Here is a 23,324-nt window from a genome sequence, read left to right on the forward strand (position 1 = left end):
CTTGACTTGAAATGCAAAGGGCGTGGGTTTGATCCCTCGACACGGCACTAATGTCCTTGGCAAGGCATTAATCTACATTTGCCACTCCATACCCAGGAGAGAAATGGGAACCTGGTACATGTAGGATGACAAATTCATTTGTGTTAATGATTGCCATATGCCCTCACAGTGGTTATATGGCAGGAAGACTCCCCAGGGAGCTGAGATGGTTCATATTGTGCGTAAATTAATCCGATGACTGGGGTAATACTGTCTGTAAAGTGCTTAAAGGCAGTATTACATATTAAGCACAACATAAATCCAGATTATTATTATTATTGTTAATTTTTCCATGATTCATGACAATGAATGGGACACTAAACCTCAAGATACTTTGGGCTTGTCCACTGGGTTATTTCACAATGATCTCAGGGAATAATATACCGTTTATTAAGATGGGCAGGCACCTTCAGATAGGGCATAACATATGTTTAGCTCCTGCAAAGTAATCTTTTCCATGAGCAAACTTTGCATGATAGAAATTTAAAAAACCTACACTTTGTATTGGATGAAAATGGTTAATTCAATTCAATTCAATTCATTTTATTTGCACATTTGATAAAAATCACAAAAACAAACATTTACAATACAAAGTCAATTCCAACAAATAACACAACAGAACAAAAGTATCTAAATGCGGGGAACAAACAAAGGCCAAAGGCCTATCAAAGGCTTGTCCCTCAACTATATGAATAATTAAATATAAATTAAGTGGTACCACAGGAAGACAGAGAAAAACAAGGCAAATGTACCACTTATGTTAAGTTAATGTTAAGCTCAATAGCAATAATAATAATAATAATAATCTGGTTTTTTATATAGCGCTCAATACACCGATCCAACGATGTACCTAAGCGCTTTACAGATATATTATTACCCCGGTCATCGGATTCAGGCTTACCTGCACACAATGTGTGCACATTTTCCACTCCCTGGGGAGCATTCCAGCCAGTCGCCATTTTACAGGCGCACACTTGCTCGTTCAACCACATGAACGTTCGCATCCTACCGGGTACCCATTTAACACCTGGGTGGAGAGTAGCAAGTGCAGGTAAATATCTTGCCAAAGGATATTAGTGCCGTGTCGGGATTCGAACCCTCGACCTTCGCATCTACCGTCAAGCGCCTTAAACCACTCGACCACGACACTCCCACAAGATACTACCGTCTGTTGGTAATCATGGTCAAGTGTTATCACGGAGCCATGCAGTGGCCAATAGCAGTAACATAACATGTTAGCATGGTGTATAGGCAGAATATCACTGTGTGGTGTAAATGTAGTCAATTTTCATCATACGATTGTATAGGCCACCATATCTCCCCCTTTTAAACAAGTAGATTGGAAAGTTTGTTTGTACCCCTTTTGTTTCTGACTATTAAAAGGATACTGGCTTTTTGCAGCTATTTTATATTTTCCATGGTACAAAAATTTTGAATAATATAAATTTCTTACATTTAACTCGTAATATGCCTCAACAATAACCTCCCTGTGCCAAATTTCATTTATTATGGGATTAAAAAAAGGGCTTCAAGCTTATGTAATTGTTTTCCAGTGCAAGATTAATCCATACCGATTTTAAATGAGTTGTCTTGGAGCTAATCAAAACCAGAAATGGGTAATTTTGTCGAGCCATTGTGTTGCACATAGCAGTCCTGTAGTCAATTAGTGCCTTTTGTTTTGTGCGAAATTGTTTGTGTGGATTTATGGTGTAGAAGTTTGATATTTTTTGTCACCTTGAATGATATGGGAGATGTAACAACTACATGATTCAAGGCAAACTTCCTTTTTTATTTAATTTTTTTTTGATATTCATGGATTGATTTAAATATATTCTCATTATTGTTTTGAATTCCAGATATTGAAACAACATCAAGAGAAGAAAACACATGCAAGGAAAATTTAATCTCTCTTCTTACAGCTTGTTCCGTAAGTACAATAGGATGAACCAATAGTTAGAGAGAATTCAGGGATGCCAGGGGGGCGTTTCATAAAACAATTAGTTGGGGGTTTTCACCAACTAATATCATTTTCACTGACAATTTTATTGTCACTGACTATTTTCTAGGCCTCTGATTGGTTAAATTTAGTCAGGGCTGACAGTTGTGTGGGAACAAATATTGATGAAACGCCCCCCAGTTGTTTTCAGGCAATAGCTTGAATTCAGGCCCTGGCAAATTATTTTCAGACCATAGGTTAGGCTTTTTTATGTACAAATAGCTCATTCAAGGTGATTTGCAGGCCCTCTGATCAATTCTAACTAGCATCCCTGAGAGTTAGAGTGAGTTAGAGAGAGAGAGAGAGAGAGACAGATACAGAGAGAGAGAGAGATGGCAAAAGCAGATGAAGAGATTTGGAAATTGTTATCCAAGACCATTCTCTGATGTTTTCACACCATCATTATTATCACTTTCAATATTATTACCAGTGTTGTTAATACTTTGTTATTCCCAATATGAAATACAGGCATTCCTGGACAGCCGCCTTTTGAAAGAGAGATTAGACAATGACACTCTGGATGCCATCAACATCCTCTCCAACAAACAGGCTTTTGCCCAGAGATATGTTCGACTCAAGACAAAACTCTAGTGAGTAATTACTATACAAATAATGCACTGCAGTGAGGGCATTAGTAAGAATTACCCACACTCTGTACCTTTGGAACAGTTGAACACGCCCGGGGCGATAGCCGAGGGTGTTCAGACTGTTTCAAAGGTACAGAGTGTGGGTAATTTTACTAATGCCCGAACGAAATGCTGTGTATTATTTGTTTTATAAACTTATAACGTGGATCCTTGTTATTCACCCTCACCCTATGGGAATATACTATTTCTGTCTCTTTAGAACGTTTCTTTTGACAGGACGCTATTCTTAAACCTTTTGCATGTAACTTGGTCGACAGGTCTGCCAGAGTGAAATATCATATGAAACAGTACATACTGTGCACAAAATCTGTAGATACTACAAGTTATAATTTGTGTAGTGCACATTACGTATCTTAATTTATTTTATTTTTAAAACTCTCTATCCACTTGCGAAGTGCTTTAGAAAATTCCCTCTTACTTGTCTGTGATTAATCTACAACGCCACTATCTTTCCACTTATTAAGAAGATTTTGAAAGATTTGAGTTCCAATTTCATTTATTTATACCACACTGATTCTGAGTCATGCTTTCTGTGTATCTTGAAGCACAGGTGTGGGCAGTAATGTTGCTCTTGTTCATGAAATCTGATGTGAACTGCATTTTTTTTTTTTTTTTTACTGGAAGAGAAGTCACTTTACAAAGTTTGAGCATAAGAATAATCTGCATTTCTATTAAAAAAACAATCCTGTCTTCCAACTCTCCCTGAAAAGTGTCTGAAATTTGACATATTATTCAGGTTATATTCTTATGTAAGAAATCATACAGTGGTCTTTCTCCTTTCAAGTGACATGTTCACCTTACACTGTCAAACTCATAATTCTTCAGTAATTGTAAATCATAACCATGCTATGTTGCTACCCTTCCTTCCTTGCTCAGCTACAAACAACAAAAGTTCAACCTGCTACGCGAAGAGAGTGAAGGCTTCGCAAAGCTGGTCTCGGAGCTCACTCAAGTTACAGTCGACCCTGCTACAAGCTCCCAGGTTTCAAAGAACATCAAAGCGCTCATAGGTATGGCCCTCTCTCAGCTTCAGTTCTCATTTCCTCATTGAAACTGGCTCTGCACTCAGCCTCGTTCAGATACGAAGCGCTAAACAGACATGGTTATTTTTGTTGTAAAATGAGTGTAATACGCATCACATTCCTGTATCTTTTAACAAAGCTCATTGAAAAGGCTTACGACCTTCGTTGTGCTTACTTGCCATTTTGCCATTTTGGATGTTGTAAAAATTTGCTGCAGTTTACCACTTAATATCTTATTGAGTCTTAATCGTTGAGAAATTCCTGGACCCACTTATTAAAGACTTTTTTTTCCTTATAGCAGTTCCTCAATCAAAGCTAAAACTTGAAAGTTACTCAAACCTTAAACCTACTTCCTAAACAAAACCCCACGTCCTGCATCTTTGAATGTATTTTGTATTATAAGAAATATATGACATCGTATATGCTGTGAATCGTCACCATCAAAATGAAGCCTGGATCAAATGTATCTCCTCCATTTTCTTGCTACATGGCATCCACAGCTGATCAGATATCAAACGCTACTATTTCCTACACCTTAGGAGAGATATTTAGATGTACTCTTTTGCAATTAGCAGACCATGCATAAGCACATCTTTATGCAACTTTCCTTCTCTGTTGTATAAAGCACTTGCCTACATTGTGATAGCCTGAACGTACCCTCGTTATAAGGTACATGTAATTACAAAGTGTTATTCCTCTTGAGAATGGATTCATGAACACGTTGCATGTCATTGCTCCTTTGCCACATTTTTGCAGCCTTACTAGATTTATATTAACAAAGGGCAGTGGCATATACCTGCATTATCTTAAATATATATATCCAAACTTAATCTCCAGTCTAACTTGTCAGTATGCATTCATTGCTAGATTTGAAGAAGATGGACAAAAGTTAGATTATTTTAGGATTTCATGGTTGAAACATTTTTTTCATTCTACAATATGGGCCAAAAACTTTCACTTTACCCACTCTATCCCATCACCACTTATCTTGTGGGTCCGAGTGCAGTAAAAGCATTGCAAATGGTGAGGACCGGACAGTTGCAATACATTTTACTGGATTCTCACTTGTGCATTTAACACATTGGGTGCTTGTACCAAACCTAGGGGACTCTAGAAACGAAAACGAAAACCAAAGGTTGAATTCTCCCTGGCAGGGGTACTGACAAGGGTTAAAAAAATGCATACTTAAATATGAAGAAAAAATTCTTTGGTTATCACAAACCAATCACTTAGAAGCTTCAGAAACATGCTTAAAGGGATAGACCAGTTTTGAACCCCCCCCCCCTCTCAAAAAATGAAATGGAAGCTCTTATTACCAATCATGTGAAAGAATATGTTATGACTATGTGATGATACAAAGTTTGCCGGGAAACCCCCCTACTAATTGATACATTTGGTAAATTATATCGATCAGGACTGGATAGACATCGTGTAGTCCCATATACATCTTTCTGTGTACAGTGCTTGTAACTTTAACAAGACTGCAGTACACACCAATACTTTTATGATAGATGATCAACCTTTTCTGATCGATTCCACGACGTTTCTTTCACAATACAATTGCATGACCAGAGCTGGTCTATACTTTTGAGTACTGCTTTTGTCCGGTGGAACATTTAATTCCTGTTGAGGAACCTCTCCAATGTCTGATCAAAGTATGTCCTCCCGTCTTCCTTACCCAGGTGGATTTGACCTTGATCCAAACCGCGTCCTTGACATCATCTTGGAGGCCTTTGAGACAGCTCCGGAGCAGGACCATGTCTTTGTTCCCCTCCTCAGGTCTTACATGTGTGACCCACTGACAGTATGTCAGGTCCTGGGGTTCAAGTTCCAGTTCTACAAGGTGAGTGAGAATGAATTCTTGAGCAAGCTGGCAGTAAAGATGTCTGACCTGATTGTGTGACCCACTGTCATGGTGCTGGGTCCAGGGGTTCAAAATCCAACTTTTCGTAGTGCTTGCGAACCAGTCTTAAAGAAGCCTGTAAGAATATTCATTGAGAAAAGAAGCCAACTCAAATGCTATTAGACATACTTGTGTCAGATGTTAATATATCCTGATTGGAATGTACATGCAGATGTCTTTTTACCATGACGTACAGACATCTTGTCATCTCATGAAGAACTTGGGGAACAATTTGCTTTTCTTTTTTTCGACCAGAAAGGATTAAATGACATCACTTTCTTACAGAAATATTGTTTTTCTGGTTCTCAAAGGTCAGAGAGGTAAATTTCTGAAGAGGAATTAACATTGTTATCACAATATGACCTTCGTGAGGTATAAGCTTCAAACATGGTTAGAGTATTACTATAGAAAGATGATTCAATTACATTTTGCGGCTAGTAGGTCGAGATCATAGTTGACATTTGATTATAGGCTTTTTATTTTCATTGTGATATGTCGAGACTAATTTCATCCATTTCTTATGCTGAATTTAGGGCGGGGGCAGACGCAGTCACATATGTCTTGTTCAATTTCTATGTAATGTTTTTGTACAGGAGGAGAATATTCGAACTCCAAAATCTCTTCACAAGGTTGCTGCCCAGCTATTACAACATCATATTGTGGAACTGGATGACATATACCCTCATGTAAGTTCTCTCTTTAAAGATAAAATTTGGGTGTTTACCCAAGAACAGTTTTTGTCAAGCACCAAGATTAACCTTCAGTTTTATAACCAACACACCTTATGTAATGCTTTCCATTTTCCACCCATTCCCCACATGGTAAAGTCATTATCTTCACCCCAAAAAACTCTCTGAGAGACTAGGGGGGGGGGGGGGGTATGTCTGGTGTCAGCAAGTTATGGCCTTCTGCACATGGAGACTGATGACCCTCTCCCTTTAAAAAGGAGAAATTCACTTGACTGTGATATCATCAGCTTACTTACTCTCCATTTGTTTACCTACATGTACAGTGTATGTCCTAAATTGCTGTAAAGTCTATGAGAAAATCCTTTTTAAGCCTCCGCTACAAAGTAGCCGGAGGCATTATATTTTCTGGTTGTCCGTCCGTCCGTACGTCCCGTTCTCGTGATCGCGTTATCTCAAGAACCAATTGATGAATTCCCGCCAAACTTGGGTCATGTATGTATCTGGCAGAGCTAATGAACTGAGTAGATTTTGAGTTCGCGAGATTCAAGGTCAAAGGTCACAGGGCTCATTATGTATGCAAAAATAGCTCGTTATCGCATTATCTCAAAAACCAATTGCTGGATTCCCGCCAAACTTGGGTCATGTATGTGTCTTGCAATGCCAATGATGCTATGATGTTTATTTAGTGATTATTTTACAAGTAACTTGTTCTCAAGGCTTCAAGCACCTAAATCAAGGATGCCAGTGACATCTTTGTATCTTCCTTAATGTTGGTACAAACTGAAGAGAATTTCCCCCACCCCTTAAATTCATTCAATGCTGAACCTAAATATCAAATGTTCAGGAAATAATGATTTAAACAAAAAAAGTTTAGATACATCATTAATCTCTGCATTCTCATTTCCAGCTTGCTCCATCTGATGTAGACATCTTCAAGGCCCACAAGCAGGAGATCATTGATGCCAGGCAGTACGCTAGGAAGATGAGCATGGCTGTCCTTGCCGACAAGGATGATAAAGACGACAAGGAGAAAGAGAAAGATAAAGATGAACAGGTTTGTCTTTTATTATTCTTTTTTCTAAAAAATTCAAATCCTTATTTCTTATCTGTGTCAATATACCGTAGTATGGATAAGTAGTGCAGCCTGATGAGCATTTGGAGCTCACTAAATTGTGTGCCGGACTATGTCAAAAGTTGGGTCAACTTGGTATTACTAAGACGGTAACAAAATTCCTCATCTTTTATCACAATAAATCTGCCAAACTAACCCAAAATAATTAAGGTCAGATAGCTGTAAAGATGGCTTGATCTGTAACATATTTAAACTCGCCTTTGCAGGTATCATTGCCACACTATGTGGATTTGTCTTGAACACGCACACCAGCCATGGTAATACAGCCACAATAAGCAGAGCAAAATTAGTGACTATCAGAAAATTTCTCTAGATATTTTAGGGGAGAATGTAATCAGCGTACATAATAGATTGGTGACTGCAAGTGCATGCACCTCAGTGGGAGGTCAACAGTTGTCTCATGTGGTGATGAAGTTTGTTGACCTGTTCCGCAGACCGCAGCACATGACACAGATATTTTTTAGGTTAAAGATGTGAAATTGTAGGGTAATTTTAAGCAAAGAAAGATAATAAATTTGAGTTTATCTTACCCAATATGTATCAAGCAGTAGAGCACATGGTTTCACTGTACGATGTGTAATTTCCAGGTTACTTGACATTTTTTCTCCAGCATCAATGGCTCCAGGCGCTTATTTCGTTAAAAGTATAGGGTTAGGGTTGCAATTGGGTTTTAGGTTAGGTTAGGTTAGGGTTGGGGTTAAGTGTAGGAAATTAATGACAAGCAATTTTCACAGGAGCCTGTGACATACAGGCAAGCAAGTTTTCATCACTTATTTAACATTTTTGCATTCAACAGCATGATTTAAAAAAAAACAGTATCCCACGTAGATTAAGTTGGTTCTTTGGAGGGGCTGTTCTCTCAACTTTACAGTAAAGATTTATGTAGATTCCTGCATATTCATAGGGCACGTCACTTTATAAATGTATGATCCCATTCAATGAAACTTCCCTCTTGTGTCCTGTAGGTCATGGACAACCAAAAGATAGGGCTGTGTGAGTCTATGATCCTGATTGGGGATTGGGTGCATGCCAAGAAACTCCTGGACAAGCTCCCAGAGTATGGAACCACGAGCAACCCTACCGTGGCCAAGGCTCTCTGCAACCTCATTGAATCCCTCTTGCAACCGCTCTACAAAAAGTAAGTCTCTTTTCTTGTGCTTGGTTATGAGATTTGTATAAATGGGGGGGGGGGAACTTTCAGGGCAGACTCCAGATTTTGGATCCATAAACCATTGTGTCTTGTTATCGAGTCTCTACTGCATCCATATTTAAACAGTATGCTTTTCATCTTGTCTCTAGTTTCTTGCAAATGAATTTCAATTTTTCTCTGAAGTAGCTGATTCCTCAAAGATGTAGTATGGATGGCATTCTCTCACTACAAAAGAAATGCTGCTCTGCTGTGAAATTTTGACAGATTAAACTTCAGTCCATTATTGTGCAGGAGTAAGTGTGTTAGTTGTCAAATGATGTGTCATGGTGCAGTAGGCTTTGTACTTGGGGAAAATAAAGAACCAACCGTTCAATCAATCTGAATGTCTTTTGTTTCATGAAGGAGTTGTCAACCACAGGGAGCCAAAGGCTACCACATACCTGCACCTCCCAAGAACGGCACCTTGCAGGCAGTGCAGAGGCTAGGGAACATCAAGGGAGTCCTGGAGATGTGCCGCTACCTTGGACCTTATGCTTCCTTGCAACCAATCCTCATATGGAAACTTGTCAGGCTCGGCAAAGCACTGCTTGCAGAGGTAAATTACTGTTAACAGTAATACAGTGTAAACGATAGTAAAAGAACACACACACACACACACATATATATATATATATAGAGAGAGAGAGAGAGAGAGAGAGAGAGTAGGAAAGGTCACAAGCGCTTTCGATTTATTCTCATCACTTCACCTGATGAGAAAAAAAGCGAAAGGGCTTAGGAAGTTCAATCCATGCCTCTTGTATATTCCATCAGTGCAAATTGATATATTTTCTGCTATTTTCACTCTGAATTTCGTTGAACATTGTTCCTCCTGGCACCTTCAATATATATATATATATATATATATACCATTTAGATACCGTTTTCCTTATTGAGGGCTATGCAAATCCAGATTAATTATTATTATTGTTATTATTCATACGTCATAATCGATGAATTATAATGGTAATTCAAAATTGGTGTTTTTAGGGGTATCCTTATTATGATTATCTGCTTCATGCACACACTATTGTGCCTTGCGTTCATTTTTTTCTATCTTTGTAGAGAGCTTCATCGACAGAGGAAAAGAAAGAAGAGTTGGTAAGTCAGACTGAATATTTCATGATTTTATTTTTCGCATATTCTCCGTTTGAGTGCTAGAAGGGAAGATACATTTTGCTTACAGCTTCCAATTGGTTAGCGCAGTGGACTCCATTCTTTATTCCTCACCTGTATCACACCTGCCAACCCTCCCGAATAATCCGGAATATCCTGTTTTTCTGGATTTTTAGGACCCCAAAATGCAGGAGATCCCGGATTTTCAAAATTTCAAATTTTCTTTTTTGTTGCTTAAGCCAAATTAAGCTTGTTTTTTCCCGCGATGTGAGAGTTCACGTATCGCGTGCGTTGAAGGGCTGCATGATTGAGCAGCGATTTTGTATTCGCCTTTTTGCACAGATTACCGCGTATTACCAGTTACACTGCCGCTGCATGTGCGAACGCCTGTTAACTTAGGGTACAGATTTCTTATTTTCGAAGACATACCGTGCTAAAAATTCTTAATTCTCATTTTCAATGTTGGCAGGTATGCTGTATGCAATATGAAACATTGTTCATATCTATTACATGACATTCCATCTTGTATTACCTGCTATTGAAGAGTATATGAATAACATGTATGGTCACCAAGTATTTTATTCTTCAAATTTTTGTTGTTGAAATGTATACATTGTAAAGTCGTTGTTGTGTGTGGTTGTCTCTAGAAGTAGTATCTGTAGAGGTGTTGTGGATAAGTCGCCGCACTGTAGATCACGGGTTCAAATCCCAGCCCAGCACTAACGTTCTTTGGCACGACGTGAATCCACATTTGCCACTCTCCACCCAGGTGTTAAATGGGTACCTTGTAGGATGCGAACGTTAATGTAGTCTGGCTGGAATGCTCCCCAGGGAGTGGAGAATGTGCATACATTGTGTGCTGGCAAGCCTGAATCTGTTGACCAGGGTAATAACACATCTGTAAAGCGCTTAGAGACATCGTCAATGTATTAAGCCCAATATAAACGCTGAGTATTGATGTTTCTTTTGTAGAATGGAGTTTTTCATGAGATGCTGTCAATGATTGAGCAAGTGATATTGCCATCCATCAGCATGATGCCATGCAATGCCTGTCTCTCTGAAGAGGTCTGGTCGCTCATGAAGATGCTGCCTTATCACAGGAGGTAAGGATACGTACCAAACTGGGGTCGTTTCACAAAACTTGTCATCAGTGAAAAATGACAGTTGTTGTTATAAGCTACTGAAATTCTTGCTTGTGATTGGTTATCAGCAAATTTGTCACTGATTTTTGTCATATGTCATTGAAGAAAGGCTTTGTGAAATGGGCCCCTGGAAGACAGAAAAGGGAAAACCTGTCTTAGATTTGAGTGTTTATTTGAGTAGTTTGACAGTAAGGTCAGTGTGTAGGAGGCTCATGTTCTTTCTTTATAATACTTTATAAGACTCGAGGTGTATGAGCAAGGGACCATGAAACATCTGTATATCTGAAGATGGTCGGTTGCTAATGAAGATCCTACCTTAGTGCATTAGGTAAGGATAAACATCAAGCAACCACAAAAAGGGACTTGTAATGTTCTGACCGCAAATACTTCACAGTCCACCAGTCCAGACAATGATTGTCTACGATATCAGTGTATATTAACACTTTGGTCGTTTGCTTGCCTTTCTGCATGGTTGCTCATTTGCCACGCATGCAATTTTGGACAAAATTATAGGTACCAATTGACGGAAAGATTACTCTTAGCAACACAAGGGCTTTGCAACATTACTCATCCCCTGTCTTGATTGACTCCATGACAACCCTTTTAACACTGGTAGTAGTCTTCACTATGAACATGACTGACAAAGAAAGCGGACAAAATATACTGTTCCTCAGGTAGATAAAGGAACATCCCTTTACTGCTATTATGTAAAAATGTGTAGAACAGGTGTCACATGCATATTCACCTTTTTACATAATAGCAGTGAAGGGATGTTCCTTTGTCTACCTGAGGAACTTTATATTTTGTCCGCTTTCTGTGTCCGTCATGTTCATAGTGCTTGTACTGGAAACATTTAAATTGGCTTTGAATGTTTGGTATGTATCAAATGATAAATACAGTGTGGCGGATGGAGATTATTTGTGTGACCTATAAATTTAGTTTTTAAGGAGAAGCTGTAGTCTTTATTTCTTGCCAGACTCAACTGTCGATTTAATGCAGCACCCTGATGATGTGCACTGCTCAAAGTCAGAAGAGGTGTGGTCAGTGATGGAAGATATCATTGACGGTGATGATTCTCTGTCAAAAGTTTATACAGAAGAGGATGACTTATCTCGGTTGTCAAACCTGGTTTTACTATGATATGTCATGTAACACCAGGCTGGAATGCTCCCCAGGGAGTGGAGGTTGTGCACACATTGTGTGCGGGAAGCACTAAATCCAATGACCGGGGTAATAGTATATTTGTAAAGCGCTTAGAGACATTTGTATTAAGCGCTATATAAAAATTAAATATTATTATTATTATTATTAATAGGCTATGTTTAATTTTTTATAGGGAGCCGTTGAAAAAACAATCGAGCATCATCAGCTTTCATACTCTTTGCCCCCCTCTCCCTCCCCATCCCCCTTACCCCATTCCCTCCCCTTACCTACAGATACTGCTTGTATGCACGATGGATTAACCACTGCTATGGGATCCATCCTCCGCTGATCCGGGTCAAGGCGAACACCACTGACCGGGCCAAGTACATCATGAAGAGACTGACCAAGGAGAACGTCAAGCCGTCTGGGAGGCAGCTAGGCAAACTCAGCCACTCCAATCCTGGGGTGCTCTTCTCTTATGTAAGTACAGACAATTCGTCCTGGAGGGTTGTAAACTGAGAGCTGTTGTTCTCACTATGAATATGACTAACAAAGAAAGCGGACAAAATATACAGTTCCTCAGGTAGACAAAGGAACATCCTTTCACTGCTATTATGTAAAAATGTGTCGAACAGGTGTCACATGCATATTCACCTTTTTACATAATATCAGTGAAGGGATGTTCCTTTGTCTACCTGAGGAACTGTATATTTTGTCCGCTTCCTTTGTTTGTCATGTTCATAGTGTCTCTTGTTTCCCTTCCACTACATTACATGTCAGTAGTATAAATTTCAGAGGTAAATTTATCAAAAGTATAAATGTTTTCTCTGACATTTTGAAGTCTGATATTTTTACAGTCGACACTTTTACCTCTGACGTTTGTACCTCTGACATGTTTACCTCTGATATTTTTCACCTATGACATTTTCACCTGTGACATTATAACCTTTGACATATTCACCACTGACATTTTGACCTCTGAAATTTGTACCTGCCCCCCCCCCCCCCGACTCTTGTGCAAAGATTGATATCATAGTGATCTAGTGGTTGCAGGGCTCTAGTAGCCAGGCACAGTTCAGAAGTTATTGCACCAAGACCTATGGAGCTCTTATAGACTTTTATGAAAATAAAAAAATTAATTGCAGCTATTTATCATGTTGCATGCATACACAATGCATCTTGTCAGTAAGGCTGCAACAAGTACTCAGATACTCGAGTACTCGCAAGTTTGACAACTATACAAGTGCGATTTCTCGTACGGCCGCCAATTTTTTAATTTTGTTTATTAGTGCTGATTTATGCCCCTCCACCTGGCATTGGCCAGCCGATACTCACCTGTGACCAGCATGGTACCATGAGTAAAAATGTTTCCCAGCCCAATCATACACATACCAATCAAAACATGACTCTTTTGCATGTTTCTTTAATATGATGAGGCAAATAAGAATGATCATAATAATCAAGCACCGTCATTAAATAAGTTTTTAGTTCACTCATTTGCCGATACTTAATGCAACAACTATATAAAGATTTGATTTGAATGGTATAATGTTTCTTTTCTTTATTACCAGGTTTTGTCTCAGATTCAGATGTATGATAACCTGATTGGACCTGTGGTCGATTCTCTCAAGTACCTCACATCCCTGTCCTTCGACATCCTAGCATGTATCCTTTATCAATTCCAAGAAATGTTGAGTAGGTCCTAGGTTCTATCCCCGGCCATCAAATCATTCAGGTCGATTTTCTGCCATTGTGTACTGCGATTCTAGATTCCAAGAATCTAGTGTTTGTAGCACTGCCCAACATGAAATAGAAAATTTGCGTGTCAAACGCAGTTTAAGTATTCATTTTATTTTACATACATGTAGTGCAGTTGCCCGACAGTCCATTTTTGCAGTCTTGGAACCTCGGCCAACTGCTAAGCTGTAGATAGAGATTTACAGGTTTTTTTAACTACAGCTTTCTGTCCATACAAAACCATTTAATTTTTTTTTGTAGGGGGAAAATTGTGTTAATGATTAACTTAAATAACCTAAATATCCTTAGCCTTATTACCTCTCAGATTGTGTGATAGAAGCTCTGGCTAACCCAGAGAAGGAACGCATGAAGCACGACGAAACCAGTCTTTCACTTTGGATGCAAAGTAAGTTTAAAATATCTCGAGAAGAAAGGTTTAAAGGTTAAACCTGAGATGCACGGCCCTACGTGTCATCAGTGTCTGTGATATGGTGTAATATTGAAGCCCTAAAAATATTGCGCTTCAAAAGGATCATAAAGTGCCTCAAAATAGTAAAAGTCTTTAAGTGACCGGGTTTACCATACTCATTTTCCCCAATAGACTGTAGTGTTATAAAAACCGTTAGGAAAACGAAAAATGAAATTTTGATTTCCAATCATAAATATCTTGATAATCAGACAGGCGATCGGCTTGTAAAAGTCATGGGATTTTCGACCGATCTAAAGGTTTATAATTATCATTGCAGCATGAGCTAAATCCAGGATTTTGTGTCAGAATCTGAGACAATGTCACCCAGTCACGTTTAGACATGGAGTGAACCGACACTGCAAGAGTGTACTATAGGATCGCAGAAAACAGATGTGTGGGAACATGTTGCAAATAACCTTCGACCTGGGAGAAGACATGACCTTGATAGATGGAATAATGTTCATATGGACTACTTACGTGGCTCATACTTTCCGAGGAATTCTTCACTTGCAATTTCATGTATGGGACATTATCCTATATTTTCTAGTCTGACTGTACAATTAATGGATGGAAATATTGAATGGTATTCATATAAGAACACTGTAAAGATGCAATTATCAACATAAAGAGGTTTTCCTTTTTTTTCAACAAAATAAATGGACAGTAGACTTATATCATACAGGATTTATTTCACAGAATCAACTGAAGGCAGCATTATTTCAAATGTCTATGTCAAAGAGCATGTGTCCAAGACTATACAAGCTCCTTGTGACTTGTGTGCAGTATAGGGCAGTATAGGAAGTTCCCCAGGGGTTATTTGAGTATGTTCAAATTCAGTTGTGTGTGATTTGTCTTTGAAACTTGAACCCTACAACCTTTGCATCCGCCCAGTGTGGTATAGCTCACACTATAAATGGGAGTTTTCTGTTTTCTTGTTTTTTCTCTGTTGCTCAGGTCTGGCAGCATTCTGTGGGGCAATGTTCCGTAAATATAACATTGAGCTGACAGGCTTGCTCCAGTTTGTGGCCAATCAGCTCAAAGTTGGCAAGAGGTAACGAATTGCTGAAAATATTGTTTATTCTTTATATATTATGTTTATATCTTCTCAGAACTGTATTGATCAATCTCTATGACTCTTTAAAATGATCAATAGAGCTCTGAGAAGATTTAAACTTTATTTATCACGAAAAATCATATATTTACAATCACTTCACGAAAAGATGTAAACAAACAAAAATCTTCAAAATTTATGGGCAGCAATGTAATGTGTAAATGTATAGGCAATAGTGTAGTGTGATGTTCTTGATAATATAGAGTTGTTTCAGTTTTTGTTTAAAGCCACACTGTCCTACTTGTAGCTACTTGCTCCCTCTATATAGAAAACAATGCTTTATCAGTGACCATTGGTCCCCCATGATCCTCTTTTTCTTATGTTAATTGAGAGTTGAGTTGATGAGATAACCACCTGTCCAGTGATCTTGCAGGAGGGGTCTTATCCCTCCTATAAACTAGTACAGATAAGCTTTAAGTTTAAAATTTTTTTTTTTTTTTTTTTTTACTTGCATATCAACTTTCATGAGGAAAATTCCAAACCAAGTCTGAAGATTGGTAATTTATGATGATGTCACTCTTGCTACATGTAAACAAGTAAATTCATTAGGACTGCATAAAAAAAGTTAAAACTTGAAATAATCAAAGTAAAATCAAAGGGTCAGTTTTTTTCTCACAAAATCCACACACAAAGATGCATACAGGTGTAGGACACTGAGAAATGGATCATTTGTAAGTTTCCCTATAGGTTCATATTCCTTTTTTGATTTATATTCTATAGTCTTAACTTCAGTGATGGCTTATTCTCTTTTTCTCTCATATCTGCTGTAGTTTTGATCTGTTGATCTTGAGAGAAGTGGTGTTAAAGATGGCTGGAATTGAGGTGACCGAAGAGATGACCGCTGACCAGTTGGAAGCACTGGCTGGAGGAGAGCTTCTCAGAGCCGAGGTGAGTTACATGTAGTCGTTTATTCATTCATTTCGGTCTGCTGAAAGAAAATTCTTTGTAAAAACAGTCTAAAGACGGATACATACAAAGATTATATAGTTGCATTATTCAAAATTATGTAATTAGAAGGAGAGAAAAGTAGGAGTCATAAGAAACAAACTGGGGCACGTGACGGAGGGAAGAGAGAGGACGAGGAGGGATGTGTTGAGAAAAGTAAAAATATACTAGTCTTATTTGTACCAGTGTGACAGAATTAGAAGAAAGTGGAACAGGACATGGGGGGGGGGGGGGGGGGTTAATAGTACTAAAAATGTAATTTGTCATAATTATATTTTAACTCATAGCCAGCCATAAGGCTGCATGCACGTTATCGCTATGCTGCTTCGTACATGCGAGAGAGATACCTATTGAGAGCCATGTGCGTGCAATGCAGCATTCGTAATAGCAGTTATTGTTCATGCTCATCGGACTGTGCTGTGTGTTTTGCACTCGCCATTCATAGAACCATCGCGTTAATCAGATTATCTCCAAAACAACCTGGCATGTGGGGATTTGGGGCTTGGCACAATGGGGATTAGCCCTGTGGCATGATAAGAGTTAATACAATACACGATGTGTGATTTGCTTTTTCTTCATTTTTTCAGTGTGTTTTGCAAAGTATATGATTTGAATTAATGCATAATAATGAAAGAACAAAAAAGTGATTGAGATAGAAGCATATAATTAGAAACTTCACATATTTTCCAGTGTTTCCAGAATTGCAAAAGTTTGTTGGCAATCAAAAAATAACAACCCTTGATTTGGCAAATCGCAGAAGTTCGGTTGTGTAGTTGGTCTTTTTCATACTTCCCGCTGAACATCTTCACATAGTGACTGATTTAATTTGAAATGGAACCTGACACCTTCAGTACACCTGTATCAGCGCAGCAGAGTGTATTTATATAGTAGCTGCGCTATATAAATTGATGTAATTATTGTTATTATACTTATTATTATTATCACAGGGAGGTTACTTTACCCAAGTGCGAAACACCAAGCGATCATCACAGCGTCTCAAGGAAGCGTTGCTAGAGGATGACCTAGCTGTCACCATGTGTATGCTGATGGCTCAAGAGAAGTACAGGGTGGTCTATAAACATGAGCAAGGAACTCACCTGAAGCTGGTGGGCATGCTCTATGATCAGGTGAGAAGGGTTATTCGCAATCAAGCCCAGAGACATACGGCCTAAAACATGGGTCGGTCGGTCGGAAATCTTTTTCTTTTAATTTTTTTTATTTTTAAAAATTTTTTAATTCATTCTTTGGGCTGATATTTCTCAGTTTTAAATGCTTTGAAACATATTTTTTCCTGAAAAATGTTTTTTTTTTTTAAATTAAAAGAAAACAGCCAACCGAAGATTTCAAGATTTTGGGGTCGGTCACAAAGGGCAATGCAACATTTTTGTTTTTAGGCCCAAGGAGATGAGAGAATTCAGTAGTCGATAGATTATCTTACAAGTTAGTAATTGATGATAGTCAATCGGTGAAATGCTGGTCTTATGCGACTAAAAAATAGAAATTAACCTATGAATCATTCTATAGTCCATTTCCAAAGTTTCATGTCAAAAGTGGTGGTGTAGGTCCCATCTCTCCGATTTATTAGCCTTAGCATCAATTTTCTTTGATTAGTGGCATCACAACACCTATACGTCCAGTACCTGATCAACTTAACTTCAGGAGACCGATTTGGTAGCAGCAGCTCCCGTCTTTTAACGTCTTTTGGTATGACGCGGCCGGGGTTCGAACCCACGACCTCCCGGTTGTGAGGCGGACGCTCTACTGACTGAGCCAATACACCGGTTATGGGCCCTTTACACCCTTTTTCTTTTGCCTTCTATTTCCTGTAGTGCCAAGACACGCTTGTCCAGCTAGGAGGGTTCCTCTCCAACCTGCTGAGTATAGAGGACTACTCCAAGCACTTCCCTGACCTGGTCAACATGGTCACCAACTATCACCTCACTCCGGAGAGTGCCTTCTTTCTCTACAGACCAATGTGTACCCATGCTATACAGGTCAGTACCACCAGACCAGGGATGGGTTTAAAGATAAACTCCAGTTCTGGTAAAAAAAAAAAAAAAAAATTAATTCTCACAGAATCAAACGAAACTTACACTGAATGTTCAAGATTACAAATAAATGACATGAGCCAAACAATTTTGGAAGAAAATGTATACTGACTGAGTAATGAGCATAGAAAGACAAAGAAATCAAGCTACTACTAGCCTGACACCATGTGTGTTGTCCCATATATAGCTTTCTTTGTACAGTGCTTGTTACTTTACCAAGACTCTGTCAAATTTATTATGATTTTGATGACTCCAGAACCTTGCAGTGCACACCAATACTTACATGCTACATGATCAACTGTTTCTGATCCTTTCCTCACCTTTTCTTTCACAATGCAATTGCATTACCAGTACTAAAGTTTATCTTTAAGCCTACCAAATGCTGGAACCTTATATTTTCGGTTCCATTTCACGAAAATGTCACGACTACAAGTTCACTGTCATCCCATTAAAACACAAACTTTACAATTTTCATGCATTTCAATGGCATGTCCATGAACTTATAGTTGTGCCAGCAGGAGAAGAGCAGCAAGACATCTGGGCATCGTTTCACAAAACTGTCATTACTACACTTTCACCGACATCCCGTTGAAACGTGTTCTTTGACGATTAAAATGCGTTTCAATGGGATGTCCGTGAATTTGTTCTTTTGACGGCTCGCGAAAACGATGCCTGGTTACTGCTCTCAACGTTGAATTGAATTTACACCAATACATCTCTCAGAAGATGTGATTTAATCTCACAGACCTGGGGAGTGTTTCACAAAGACTAAGATCGACTTTAAGTTGGTCTTAACTACGGCAGGCCGTTCATGCCACTAGTTCCTCTAACCATTCCTGGTATTGGTTTCTCAAGGGACGTATGAATCTTGGTTACAAATCTACAGAATTTACTTTTTTTGATAGTTTGTTATGGAAGAATAAAACAACTAAATATCATAATTGAGAGACAAATGGTGACAGCAGCCAGTGGCATGAAAGGCCTGCCATAGTTAAGTCTAACTTAAAGTCAATCTTAGTCACTGTGAAACACCCCCCCCCCCTGTACTGTTACCTATCATTGAGTCACACCAATGTAGAAACCATTCCTCAGTCACATAAATACCTGTATTTTGTATATAAGGTGGACGAGCTAGGGCAGCTGGAGAAAAAGAATAAGACATCTTGTAACTACACCTAACATTAAATGGACTAGATTGATGTTACTGAATCTCACAACACTGTAATGTGACCTATCAAAGATTTATAAACCGTTTCTTGATCCGTCTTTATCTCCGTAAAACAGTCAAAGTTAGACTAAGTAAGTTGACATCTGGATGGATGGGACTGAATCGCACAACACTGTAATGTGACCTATCAAAGATTTATAAACCGTTCCTTGATCCGTCTTTATCTCCGTAAAACAGTCAAAGTTAGACGAAGTAAGTTGACATGTGTATGGATGTGACTGAATCGCACATCAATGTAATGTGACCTACCAAAGATTTATAAATCGTTTCTTGATCCGTCGGTCTTTATCTCCATAAAACAGTCCAAGTTAGACGAAGTAAGTTGACATCTGGATGGATGTGACTGAATCGCACATCAATGTAATGTGACCTATCAACATTTTATAAACCGTTCCTTGATCCATCTTTATCTCCATAAAAACGGTCAAAGTTAGACGAAGTAAGTTGACATCTGGATGGATGTGACTGAATCGCACAACACTGTAATGTTACCCACCAAACATTTATAAACCGTTTCTTGATCCGTTTTTATCTCCGTAAAACAGTCCAAGGTAGACGACCTAAAGCGACAGGAAAAGAGCAGTAAGTCATCTGGTAACCGCACCCAACGTTACGTTCAGGCCTCCCAGGTGGTCATGTCCCCTTTGACAGACGGCATCATCTCCTTTCATCCTCCTAAAGTCTGGGATGATATCAGGTAAGTTGTTAAATCACTCGCTCACTCAGGCCTGATAATTACTTGATTTAAATCGGTTTCCCGATTTTTGTTTTATTTCTTAAACCTGATTATCCCCTTATGTTATCTATTCTTCCCTGTTTTTCCCCAATTTTGTTACTGAAAAGGGGGGAATTTTGTAAGATGCCATTTTTCCCCCCAAATCATCTTTTCTTTTTTATGCCTCCGTTACGAAGTAGCCGGAGGCATGTTTTCGGGTTGTCCGTCCGTCCGTCCGTCCGTACGTACGTCCGTATGTCCCATTCTCGTGATCGCGTTATCTGAAGAACCGATTGATGGATTCCTGCCAAACTTTGGTCATGTATGTATCTTGCAGAGCCGATGAACTGAGTAGATTTTGGGGTCACGAGGTCAAAGGTCACAGGGCTCATTATGTATGCTGAAACAGCTCGTGATCGCGTTATCTCAAGAACCGATTGATGGATTCCTGCCAAACTTAGGTCATGTATGTTACTTGCAGAGCCGATGAACTGATTAAATTTGGGGGTCATGAGGTCAAGGTCAAAGGTCATGCGGCTCATTATGCATGCAAAAATAGCTTGTGATCGCATTATCATTAGGACAGATTGATGGATTCCTCCCAAACTTAGATCATGTATGTATCTTGCAGAGCCAATGAACTGAGTAGATTCTTGGGTCATGAGGTCAAAGGTCATGGGCTCATTATGTATGCAAAAATAGCTTGTGAACGCATTCTCATTAGAACAGATTGATGGATTCCTCCCAAACTTAGATCATGTATGTATCTTGCAGAGCCAATGAACTGAGTAGATGTTAGGGTCTTGTGGTCAAAGATCAAAGGGTCATATATGTATATGAGAAATTGCTTGTAATCACAATATTCTGAGAACCTGTTAATGGATTACAATTGAACTTGAATTTGAAAAATTTCTTCTGTTATGGTTTGTAAAATTGCTCTATGACGGAGGCATCATTTCGACTGCGCGCAGTCAAAGTTCCATCTAGTTTTTTTTTACTCAAGGGGGGGCGTGGTTGAGGAAAAAAAACCCGTTTTTTTTAGTGCTCACTATCACTGTAACATTCGTACACTAACATTCAAAAGCTGTAACTTAAACGTAGACAGTGATGTTTCACAGTGTTGTGTGATGCATCGCAACGTTTCGTCCAGGCCGTCATGTCTCCTTTGACAGACGGTATAATCTCCTTTAATCCTTATGTCTGGGATGATATCGGGGAAGTCATTCGGTCACTCACTTTCTGTAAAACTCATACGCTGTAACATACATACACTGTATCATACACATGTGGGGCGTTACAAGAAAGTTGCAATTAATAGCAAATCCCCAAAATCAAGCATAAGTCTTGTGATTAATTGCAAATTTGCAATTGACCGCAACTCAACTTTCTTGCAACGCCCCATTAGTAAGAGAGAGAGAGAAAGGGGGGGGGGGGTAGAATAAAAACTAGATCTAGTTAACTTAATTTAATTGTTAAAACCTTGATCCTAACAAAATCCTAGGAAATTTAGGAAACAAGTGGGGCGTTGCAAGAAAGTTGAGTTGCAATTGATCAACCCAACTTTCTTGCAACGCCCCAATGGACACATACCATTTAATGTGATGTAAATGTCATTTATAATGTTTGCCTTTAAAAAAATTGAATTGAATTATCAAGGAGAAATCATGCACTGTGAATTTTGTAGAACTGTATGAATGCATACCCATTAAAACAAGTGTTATTTGTTATGGAAAAAAAAAAGATTCACAATAACATGTTGATGATTTCCATACAGCCCGCAATTCTATGCAAGCTTCTGGACGCTGTCCATGTACGACCTGCATGTTCCCAGTCCAAGCTATGAGAAGGAGATCAACAAGATCAAGGTGACCATGGCAACTGTAGATGACAACAAAGAAATGGTGAGAGTTCAGTTCATAGTCCTACATTTATAAATGATGTATCTATCTGCTAGTAAATTGACCAATGCCCAAAATCCTATGTGTTAGGTAGAAGGGTGTCTCCACAGATTTTGGTCAGATATTTCAGTTGTATAGTCTTGTAATTCAATTCAATTCAATTCAATTCGATTCATATTTATTTCATTTCCAACAGAAGGATAAACAAAGGTATTACATTTTTTTTCATACATAATTCATTTTTTCTTGGTAACTATACAAATACACTTTGCATTTAATAAAATGATTACAAGAAATTATTAATTTCTGAGGAAATGGGGGGATCCCCCCCAAAAAAATTAAATTGTTTCAAATTTTGTGTACGAAGACTTGGAAAACACAAAACAATGAAAGGGTACAGAAATTTGTATACAGAGAACATCAGTTTACACCGAGTGAAACATGTTTTGTAGAGGCAGTCTAAAAAAGGTCAACACATAAGAATGCATTTTTTCTAGAAATGTACATCAGCTGGTTGTGTCTCTGTTCACGCACTTTGTTTGGAGAACACAACGATACACAACTATGTTCCTCGTTAGCAAATAGATATCTTCTTTTTTTTCCAGTACATTGTACAACACAACACTTATAAAGAATGGCACAGATACGTAACCTGTGGAAACACATCACAGCTTTATCACTTTTATGATGCTGTCAAATTTCTACTTTCAGATATTAAGACAATACTATTTCATTGTTTGAAGTGAGTGGATGAGACAAAATTCTCAGTGCCATTGCATCTTTAACTATTTCTATCAAATGATGCATTAATTACATCATTGCTTTGTCGGTATGTGTAAGCATTTATGATGGTTTACTCTGAACAGAAGTCTACACTTTTGCAAGCATGCTGAAAATGAATTTTTCAATACACCACAACTACTACTCATACTTGGACTATGTCGTATCTTGAAATGTGTTTCCATTTTCTCTCCACGTAGGCCTCGGCAAAAAGGAAGAAGGAGAAGGAGAGATTTGCAATCATCATCGATCGACTCAAGGATGAAGAGAGAAAGCAACAGGAGCATTGCCAGAGGATAGAAGCTCGTCTCAAGAAGGAGTGTGAGACATGGTTCACTGCACGTAAGCCAGCCTACCAGCTGAATAAATAATTCCTGT

General features: G+C 38.6%; 1 protein-coding gene across 2 annotated transcripts in view; it reads left to right on the top strand.

Annotated features, from left to right (window-relative positions):
• The window catches only part of LOC590807 (THO complex subunit 2), a 60,148-nt gene that overhangs the window by 18,007 nt on the left and 18,817 nt on the right, over nucleotides 1–23,324 (top strand). For both annotated transcript variants that reach the window (XM_030980942.1, XM_030980943.1), the window contains exons 5-24: nucleotides 1,896–1,966; nucleotides 2,504–2,625; nucleotides 3,559–3,692; nucleotides 5,387–5,547; nucleotides 6,201–6,293; nucleotides 7,204–7,350; nucleotides 8,394–8,566; nucleotides 8,981–9,173; nucleotides 9,680–9,715; nucleotides 10,703–10,833; nucleotides 12,309–12,495; nucleotides 13,587–13,680; nucleotides 14,078–14,158; nucleotides 15,176–15,272; nucleotides 16,103–16,220; nucleotides 17,225–17,404; nucleotides 18,107–18,271; nucleotides 20,099–20,250; nucleotides 22,043–22,169; nucleotides 23,147–23,288. In XM_030980942.1, the coding sequence (XP_030836802.1) occupies nucleotides 1,896–1,966; nucleotides 2,504–2,625; nucleotides 3,559–3,692; nucleotides 5,387–5,547; nucleotides 6,201–6,293; nucleotides 7,204–7,350; nucleotides 8,394–8,566; nucleotides 8,981–9,173; nucleotides 9,680–9,715; nucleotides 10,703–10,833; nucleotides 12,309–12,495; nucleotides 13,587–13,680; nucleotides 14,078–14,158; nucleotides 15,176–15,272; nucleotides 16,103–16,220; nucleotides 17,225–17,404; nucleotides 18,107–18,271; nucleotides 20,099–20,250; nucleotides 22,043–22,169; nucleotides 23,147–23,288 (2,604 nt within the window). The remainder of the gene's footprint in view (nucleotides 1–1,895; nucleotides 1,967–2,503; nucleotides 2,626–3,558; nucleotides 3,693–5,386; nucleotides 5,548–6,200; nucleotides 6,294–7,203; nucleotides 7,351–8,393; nucleotides 8,567–8,980; nucleotides 9,174–9,679; nucleotides 9,716–10,702; nucleotides 10,834–12,308; nucleotides 12,496–13,586; nucleotides 13,681–14,077; nucleotides 14,159–15,175; nucleotides 15,273–16,102; nucleotides 16,221–17,224; nucleotides 17,405–18,106; nucleotides 18,272–20,098; nucleotides 20,251–22,042; nucleotides 22,170–23,146; nucleotides 23,289–23,324) is intronic.

Source organism: Strongylocentrotus purpuratus, unplaced genomic scaffold (assembly GCF_000002235.5).
Source record: "Strongylocentrotus purpuratus isolate Spur 01 unplaced genomic scaffold, Spur_5.0 spur5_scaffold_11, whole genome shotgun sequence".
Classification (NCBI taxonomy): domain Eukaryota; kingdom Metazoa; phylum Echinodermata; class Echinoidea; order Camarodonta; family Strongylocentrotidae; genus Strongylocentrotus; species Strongylocentrotus purpuratus.